Source organism: Ictalurus punctatus, chromosome 7 (assembly GCF_001660625.3).
Source record: "Ictalurus punctatus breed USDA103 chromosome 7, Coco_2.0, whole genome shotgun sequence".
Taxonomy (NCBI): domain Eukaryota; kingdom Metazoa; phylum Chordata; class Actinopteri; order Siluriformes; family Ictaluridae; genus Ictalurus; species Ictalurus punctatus.
Genome location: NC_030422.2, coordinates 21,259,165 through 21,269,153, shown reverse-complemented (window position 1 = coordinate 21,269,153; position 9,989 = coordinate 21,259,165). Strand labels below are relative to the sequence as shown.

Genomic DNA, 9,989 nt, shown 5'->3' with positions numbered 1-9,989 from the left:
CGATATAATAGACCAGGGAGTGAAAATCTTTTTGTTATTGTTGTTGTTGTTGTACCTCTGCCATCCACATTGCTGGTGTGGAGATATATATATATATATATATATATATATATATATATATATATATATATATATATATATATATATATATATATAAAGAATCAAACACTTTTGAATACATTTAGCGCATCTATGACACTATGCTAACAGTCAAGAGTAAATCTGCTTGTTCTGCTCGTCATGTAGCTAAGAAAGCTGTGAAACTGTCCAATGGCCACCAGATGGCGTGATTTGATTGCGTTTTTACCTTCACAATTCGATTATAACCGTTTCAAATCGTACATACGACATACGGTATTTGTTATAGTCTGTATTTCTCTATATATAGCAAATAGTAGAAAGAGAACCACATAAAATGTGGTCATGTGTATTCTGTATTTTACATTTGTACACACAGTAGTGATGTGTCGTTCATGAACGATTCGTTCATTTTGAACAAATCTTTAATATGACTCGGGAACAGCGAGTTGTCTCAGAGAGTGACTCGTTCATTTTTGGCCGCGCATGCGCGGCAACATCCCCATAGGTTCAGTACAGGAAACGGAAATGATTAGTTCATGTCTCGAGTCTTCGGGTTTGAGTTGTTCGTTCATCACGTCACAGCCCCAGTACAGACTGCATTCAGACTATTGGGTGAACTATGAACGAACGACTCGAATCTGAAGACTGGAGAGGTGAACTAATCATTTCTGTTTTCGGAGAACAGACGTGATAAATGTGACAAATGTGAGAAAACGACTCGGACTGGGAGGTAAGGTGAACTAACAGGCTGCATAGCCTGAAGACCCAGCTAAGCTATTAATTCATCTTTTATGTTTCTCATAATTTGGCCTTGGTTGCATTAGCCTATAGTTTATTTTTTATTCCAAATGTGATCAACGTTTGCGTAAGTACTAGGCCTAGATGTGTTGGGGAATTTAACATGTAACATTTTAATTATATTCTGCTGAAATGAACTACATGACTTGAAGTCAGTAAAATGATCCAAACTTCCCATCACTAACACACAGGGCCGCCCAGGGCGTCAGCATATTTGGGGCACGGCCTCACTGAATCCGATTAACAGTACCAAGCCACATTTAATGCTCCTTCTGTCTTTTATTACCTCAGAAAAGTTCGTTTGGTCAAACTGGCTTGTTGGCGCCCCCTGGTGCAAGTCGTAAATAAGCGGCAGAGTGTGCAAGTCGGCAGCATGACACTCATCACTGGTGAGGGTTTTATTTATTGATTTTTTAATAACATTAAAAAGTACATCATACTTATCAGTCATCACCGTTGGTGTGTCTGTGTGACTGTAAAGTGTATGTCAGTGAATTAGTTTTTTACGGCATTATGGACGATAATGATCAGGGCATAATTTTTATGGTAATACTGCTGACGTATTTCCTGCAGTAATAATCAAGATTGTTAATTGAGATGCAAAATGAAGCGACAAAAACCATTGGGAGCTCAACCATATGACAGGAGCGTCTCAGCAGTCTGGCTGTGATTTCCATTAACCATGACATTCCTGGTCAAATCTCATATGACGTAATTATTAATGATTTTGCAGCAAGGAAGGCCAGGGAGGTAGAATTCAAAAAGCACACATTACTTGAAACGAATGCATGTACAGCACAGTGTTTCAATTACAGTAGGCTATATACTGCATTGTTATTTTTGTATTGTTATTCATGTTTATCTTTTTTTTTTTAATTAAATCTTAGCACTTGCTTTGTATTGAGCATATAAGGTAAATTTGTGCTTATATTCTTTTTTTGTGGTTATGCCTATCCACGATGGGTAGTTATTGGTTTTTCATGTTTTATTTTATTATTTTTATTATTGAAGTATGAGAATGAGAAATGAGTGTAGTATTTTGGGGGGATGGGGGTGACTGTAGCTCCTCTGTGATCTCAGGTGATTCTCTGTGTGTGGTGTCAGGTGGAGCGCAACCGGTTTAACCAGTAGGTCTACACTGCACATGGAGATCTTAACCAACTTGCCTCAACAGTTCAAGCGAATAAAGCCAACTGTAGACTATGCCAAAGCAATTATAATGGATAGTAACCTGGCACCTTGCATACTGTCACTTTATTTTTAATGTTTATTTATATATATTTTTTATTTACTTATTTTTGTAATTATTACTATTTTGATTCTAGTTTTATTACTATTGTTATTATTTATTTATTTTTCTTCTCCTTTCTTATCTATGTTGCCAATAAAGTATTTTGAATTGAATTGATATTGCTTCTGAATAGGGATCCATCCACACAGTATACAAAGCCTGCTTACTAGGTTTATTAGATATACCTACCTTCTGTTCATACTCACTGGCTCTTTCATCAGGTAACCTACCATACAGGTGAACTTTGTTAATTACTATAAAAACTCATTTGTTGCTATACACGAGTGGTCACCAGCCCTGTTCCTGGAGAGCTACCTTCCTGAAGACTTTAGCTCCAACCAAAATCATGCCCACAGGGCCATCTAAACATTGCCTTAAAACGTTCTTGATCAGCTAAAACAGGTGAGTTGGATTTTGGTTGGAGATAAAAACCTGCAGGAAGGTAGATCTCAAGGAAAACGGTTGGTGATCACTGTTATACACAATAGTCAAACTCGTCTACGGGTATACCATAGGATTACATATTTGTGTGGTGGATCATCATCATCACCATGGCACAGTGGCACAGCAGGTATCGTTGCTGCCTCACAGCTCAATGGACCTAGATTCAATCCTGCGCTTGGGTTACTGTTGGCATAGAGCATGCATGTTCTTCCACTCTTTTCCTCCAGGTCTTCCTGTTTCCTCCCACCTCCCAAAAAAACATACCTACAAGCATTGGTTAAGACAAAGTGTGTGTAGTGCCCTGTAATGGACAGGCATCCCCTGCCTCACATAGGCTACTGATCCTCTGAGACGGAATGTGCGTGGTTGATCATCAGCATGGTGTGTGGTCACCGTTGGAATGAATGACTCAGCATCTGGGAGTTTCTCTTTGTCACAGTTGAAATAATATAATACGAATAGGCCTAATGATGATTATCAAGATGATCAATTATAAAGGACACATGGGCTTAGACAGCAAGGGGATATAGGTTTATATGTATATCAAGGGGTTTAAATCATGGTATTCAGAAGCTTGCAGCCCGTTTGGCTATATTTGTCCGATTTCTTCCAGTTTGTGAAGTTCAGAGTCATGATGTCCGGTACTTCGTCAGCTTGCAGGAGCAGCACAGCGCGTGAAACCCGGAAGCGGAGCGCGTGGTGGGGGCGGACCAACGACCGAGGCTCGAGACAGAGCGAGCGAGCGAGAGAGAGAGAGAGAGAGAGAGAGAGAGAGAATCAGTGTCTGCCGTGAAGACCTTAATTATTCTCTGAGGAGCCATCACTATCATTATTTTTTTTTAATTACCCGAGATCCTCAAAAGATCAACGCGTTAAATGCGTGCAATTAATCTACTTAAATAGTCGGAACTTCAGCGCTCAATGGAGCGAAAGATCACGCGCGCTGGATAGGAAAACGAAAACCGGACGACTTGTACTTGGCGTTTATTTATTTCTATTTCTATTTATATATATATATTTAGATATCATAAAAGTGGTGTTTTCTGAATGTATATATGTCGCGTTTTCTTATTTCGGACATATGGATAGCAAAGTCAAGTACAAAAATAAGTGTTTTATAAATATGACCTTTCCACATCAGAGTCATCTGGGATTGCGTTATATTCTCCAAACAAGCCTGTAAATACCACAGTGTGATTAATTCGGAGAGCTCATAATGAGAGCAGCATTTTTGGACACAGTTTAATAGGACTGCTTGGAGTGAGACTTCACGACAAACAAAACAAAGGGAAAAGGGACCGCTCCAGCTCAGGCTTGTACAGCTCATGACACAAGAAGGACTCATAATATATATTTTTTTGTAAATTACATGCTTCCCCTGTTAAAATGACTGTCAAGATGGATTTCGAAGAGTGCTTAAAGGACTCCCCCAGGTTCAGGTAAGCCATTAAAGCATGTTTAATCTGTTTAACAAAACTTCCTGTCCTTCTGGTTCTTGGTTAATCTTTAGTGTAGATATTCCTACTTGTTAGATACCTTATCTTCTAAGACATTTTAACTTTGGACTGCAAAACTTGCTGAAAAGTGCTGGGGATCAAATTTGTTTGTGATCAAATTGAGATTATAGTAGAGTGAAACTCAAACATGAAGTTATCCAGATGTTCCAGAATGAATGGGATGAAGGGCAAGGACAAGAGTTGAGCCAGCACTGATGACAAGAAAGCGTATCTTGTCTCTGCTCCCTGCTTAACGGTTTAAATAGTCTTATTTTATTTTAGGAGAAGGATGCACAGCATTTAAAAAAATATATAAATAAATAACTAAATGTTTGGCCAGGCATTCCATTTTCTGAGAGCATATTTTCTTAAGTGTAGGGAGCAAAACTGAGGCTAAATGTTCTCATCCCTGCTTAGTCAAATTATAGGTTCATCTGAGCCAAAGAGAGAATGACTTTAGAAAGATCTAATACTAGGTTGTAGTTGATGTATTGGGTGTGGCTGTATTGCACAAAAGAGATGGTGACATTATCCCATCATCTATTCTATATTGCTTGCTTTAATCATTATCTACAGGACATACAAGACAGTAGATCTTGTTGTTTTCTGCCCCTCCATCCTCGCCTCACTTTTTCCTTTTTGGCTGGTGGACTTACACAGCGGAAACTGTGAGTGTACAGTCTTGAGGATGCATTTAGCAGTTAGAAACAGTCACAGAAGGGGTGGAGTGGGTTGCAGAACTAGACTAGGCCACAGCCAGGCAGAAATACAGAACTAGGCTAGGCCACAGCCAGGCAGAAATACAGAAATCTCTCTCTCTCGCTCTCTCTCTCTTTTTCCATGTTTCTTTCCATCTCTCTCTCTGCATTCTACGGTAGTGCTATCTCTTATGATATGAGTGTCTTGCATTCTTTGTTTCATGCCAAACAACCACTTAGACATTTACAGTAAACATACAAACTGTCACAGCCACTTCAGATAGGAAAATGAAATGATTAGGACAGTGATTATGAAAAGCCTCAAACAAAATCCAGGCCCATTTCACTATAAAGTGCTGCCTCCCGTTGCTAGGTGATGCCAGTGTGGGGGATGGGAGAGACAGGAAGTGAAGCGATACCAACATGATAAACATGAGACAGGAAGTGTGTTTCAGGGGTGGATCTCTAAGGAAACATCAAGTCCCTCTTGAGCACATTGGTGTATGCAAAAACAAGAAGCTAATTCAATTAAACATGGCATAGTTAATAATTATGATGTTGGTATTGTGCAGTCAGGGCCATCGTCACAAATGTTTCTTGACTCCTGTTCCCTTCTCTTTTCTGTCTAAAAACCTATAGGTCCGTACATTGCAAAGCTAAAACATGGTACTTTTTCTTCACCCTTGTTCTGCTGTTTTGTTTGTGTGTCTGCATGAAAGTGCTAACGGAAGCCACAGGGTCTGAACATTGTGTGTATGCGCAAAAAACCCATGTGCAAGTTAGATGACAGAAGATACTGTCTTTCTCTCTCACACGCTCTCTCTCTGTCTCTCTCTTTCTCTCTCAAACACACACATGCATGTGCAAGTTAAACATAGAAACAAACACAGTAGTAAATATCCTTGATTTACCAGTTTTGTGTGGAAAGGTGCTGAGTTGCCTAAATGTGTGTGAGAGTGAGAGTGTGAGAGAGATTAGAGAGAGGAGAAAGAACTGTAGCTGTATGCTTACTGTGGTTTTCTGTTATCAGGGCAGCCATTGAGGCAGTGGAGGGGGATGTGAATGAACTGGAGACACGTCTCGAAAAGGTGAGGTGGAAACACAGAGCAAGTCAGAGTGACTCTGTGAAATAGGAATGATCAGCATATATATATTTTTTTAAATAAAAGAACAACATTCATCTGTAAACGTGTTCCCATTGTCAAATTGCTCTTTTTAAGAGAAGTGTGATTCTTCCCCTCGTTCCTCTCCAACAGCTCCCATTGGCAGAGTTTAGTGAAGAGAGATAGTATTCAAACAGTGTTTACATGAACTGAAAGAGGAATTACTAATTCAGTGGCTTTTAACCAACCCTCATCCAATTCCCCATCAAGATTCTGGTGAAAGTTCTCAGTAAGGTTATACTGGCTTCCATGTTTGGAATATAAGAGTATTGTTGCTTTTGTACGTCTGATATCAGATAGTGGATATTGTTTAAGATGTGTGTCGGAGTGCCCATGCATCTGTTTGTCAGAGTTTGTGTATGTAAGCTCCTCTGTCAATGACCCTATTTAGAACTGATTGTTTTTTAAGGTTCTTGAGTATCAGGATTATACCTGGATAGTGATTATCCATTTAGATCAATTGTAAATGCCCTAAGATGCATTTAAAATGAATCGCTCAACACTTCAGGGGGGCTAAGATGTCTTTTAGCCAAGTTTTATGCAACTGTAAAGGCATCTGTTTCCAAGCCACTTTCAACAAACAAAATCCCTCCCAAGACATTACATCATAACACATGTGGTCCATGACTGCTGAGATGGATACTATAAATAAATTAAAAATGAAGCATACCATTTCTAGCTTTGATCTTTTTGCTAAATCAATTAAAAATGTAATGAGATGATTTTTATATTAATTTACATACAGTGCCTCCAGAATGTATTCATGCCCGACTGATTAGTTCTCTTTTTGCTGTATTGCAACATCAAATTTAGGTATATTAGAATGGGATATCTTTCTGCTCATTTTAAAGTGACTCTCCTCAGAATTATTTAAAAATAATCTTTTAGCAATGTAAACTAGGACAAGTAGTGACAACACTGTTGGGTTACAGAGCTGAGAAAAACACTGTTAGAAAATCTGAGAGATTTTGGAAAAAGATTCTGTGGTCTGAGGCGACTAAAGTTGAGCCATTTGATCTAAAACCAAGGTGCAATGTTTGGCGCAAACCAAATACAGCCAAACCCCCAGGTAACCATTCCTACGATCAAGCACATTGGTGGTAGCATCATATCCGAGGGATGCATATCAGCAAGAGGAATACTGCTATGCTGATATTCAGTACAACAGCACTGTGTGATATTGCTTTTATACAACAGTTCTATAAACAAGAAAGTAATAATGTCAAGTAACTGACATTTCAGACACAGCATGGCCAAATATTTAGTTTATTTTTGCTCAGTCAACATAAATAGTTCTGGAAGAAGCCAAAGTTGGATTAAACATTGCGTGTTGCCATACCAACACACAGACTGACTCAGCCTGTACCAAGTGTAATAATGGTTTCAGTGTAAAGAACTATTGCTAAATTTAATTTTATGTAGCAAACACATAGAAGTAGAGTGATACAAGCAGTGAAATGTACCAGTAGTGTTGTACTAAATATCAGCACTATTGGAATGCCGTTTGTCCAATCAAATTAGTGGACCAGAACAAGCTGTTGTATAATTAACATTTAAGCCGGCTAAAAAATAGAACATGAATTTTATTCACAAATTAAAATTCCAGTGAAAGTGCAAACCAATACTCGCACGATTCTTAATCCAATACCCAGAAAAAACAAATGGACACGTTGTATCCGAAACACGTCCATATTACAGAGGAAGCGCCTTTTTGGGGGATTAATTCTTCTTCCTTGTCTAGGGTTAGATCTCTGCTTCCTGCCATGCTTGTTCTCGTTCTACATGTAAGATGCCCATGATGCGGCGTGTAACCACATCATCAAATATATCATTAATATTGCGGGATGACAAGTGCTTATAATGGGGTGGAATTGTACCAGTACAGTGCTGTGAAAAAGTATTCCAGATTTCTTCTGTTTTTGTGTAGATCTCATACTAAATTATTTTAGGTCTTCAAACAAAATACAACATAAAACAAAGGAAACCTGAGTAAACACACAATACAGTTTTTATTGATTTATTTTTTTCTTTGAAGCAAGAAACATTATCCAACACCTATCATCAATTTGAAAAACTAATCCCCCCCCAATTGCCCTGTTAAAATTACAATCTGGTTGTGCAACCTTTAGTAGCAATAAATGCAATCAAACGCTTCCGATAACTGGATATCAGTCTTTCACTTACTTCTAGGACTAGGATTTACTCCTATGCTTTGGATCGATGTCTTCCTGCATAATCCAGTTGTGCTTGAGTTTCAACTTACAGACTGAAGACCGTACAGTCTCCTTTATGATTTTCTGGTAGAGAGCAGAATTCATGTTTCCCTCAAAGAATTCCCACACCATCACACTTCCACCACCATGCTTGTCCATAGGTATGATGTTCTTTTTGTGGAGTTCTGTGTTTGGTTTACGCCCAATGTAACGGTACCCCTGTCTTCCAAACAGTTCCACTTTCGACTCATCAGTCCACAGAACATTCTCCCAAAAGGTTTGAGGATCATTAAGGTGTGTTGGCAAAATTCAGATGAGGCTTAATGTTCTTCTGGGTTAACAGTGGTTTTCACCTCACCATTCTTCCATGGATGCCATTTTTGCCCAGTGTCTTTCTGATAGTGGAGTCATGAACAGTAACTTTTACTGATGCAAGAGAGGCCTGTAGGTCCTATGATGTTGTCCTTGGCTCTTTTGTGACTTGCTGGATGAGTAGTCAATGTGCCCTTGGATGAATTTTGGAAGGTCAGACAATTCTGGGAAAGTCCACTACTGTGCCGAGTTTTTCCATTTGGAGATAATGGCTCTCACTCTGGTTCTTTGGAGTCCCAGAGCCTTTGAAATAGGTTTGTAACCCTTCCCAGACTGATCTATTTTAATTATCTTCCTCACCATCATGTCTGGAATTGCTTTCAGTTTTGGCATAATGTGTTACTGGGTAAGAATTTTTAACCAACTTCGTGCTGGTGAAAAAGTTCTATTTAAGTGTTGATTTTATTGAAGAGAGTTTGCAGTAATCAGGCCTGGTTGTGTCTAGTCCAACTGAACCCCATTATGAATGCAGAGTTATAGATTTGGGGAATTAGTAACTACAGGGGCAAATACATTTTCACACAAGCCCAGTGGGTATGGATAACTTTTTTTTGCGTCAATAAATAATATTATGATTTAAAAACTGTATTTTGTGTTTGCCTTTGTTTTATCTTAGATTTTGTTTTAATTTCTGAGACAAATTAGTACGAGATGTACACAAAAACAGAAGTACTTTTTCACATTACTGTATATTATGAACTATACGGTACGGCATAGCCCTAATTTAAATACTTTAATTTTATTTCTGTAGAGTGTTAGGGAGCAGGGGGAAAAACACATTCATATATGTAAAAATTTCATGTCGCAAAACAGCAAAAAAGAGAAGTACTCGTGGGGGGTGGGGGTTGAATACTTTCTAGATGCACTGTACATGGGATACAACAGTCAGATTTCATTGTGGTTAACTGAAAACATATGACCAGAAAATGTAACTGGGTTTATATTTGGCTGTGTGCAGTTGGTGAAGCAGTGTAACGCCATGCTGGAAGCAGGCCGAACATATTGCCAGAGCAGTAAGAGCTTTGTAAGTGGACTCAGGGAACTTGGATGCTATCTCTCTGAAGACACAACCATGGGGGTGAGTGATCTGGTCAGGATTAGCCTGGAAATCCAGGTAAGAGTGTTCATGCAGAGAAAGAGAGCCATGGCTGAAAAATTAGCTCTTCCTTTTTGCTAAAGGTATATATATATATATATATATATATATATATATATATAAAGTTCAGTCTTAGATGGGGATTTGCTGCTTTTTTTTTTTTTTGTGCGCATGGCATGCGCAACCAATTAGTGTTTGGGCCTCACAAATTCCACACCGACCTGGACATCATGGAAAGGCGCGTTCAAATTTAACCACGCAGTGTAGCCCACAATAACATATCAGGATGTGATCACTCGTCATCATTAGCAAGAAGAGGAACTTCAACAATGTGACT

At 38.8% G+C, this 9,989-nt stretch overlaps 1 protein-coding gene across 2 annotated transcripts in view; it reads left to right on the top strand.

Annotated features, from left to right (window-relative positions):
• The first annotated feature begins 3,325 nt into the window (after positions 1–3,325).
• Positions 3,326–9,989, top strand: part of acap1 (ArfGAP with coiled-coil, ankyrin repeat and PH domains 1) — a 22,431-nt gene continuing 15,767 nt past the window's right edge. Inside the window, exons 1-3 of one of the 2 annotated variants that reach the window (XM_017471651.3) lie at positions 3,326–4,053; positions 5,839–5,896; positions 9,515–9,634. In XM_017471651.3, the coding sequence (XP_017327140.1) occupies positions 4,001–4,053; positions 5,839–5,896; positions 9,515–9,634 (231 nt within the window). In that variant the 5' untranslated portion in view covers positions 3,326–4,000. The remainder of the gene's footprint in view (positions 4,054–5,838; positions 5,897–9,514; positions 9,635–9,989) is intronic. The other variant, XM_017471652.3, reaches the window with a different exon arrangement.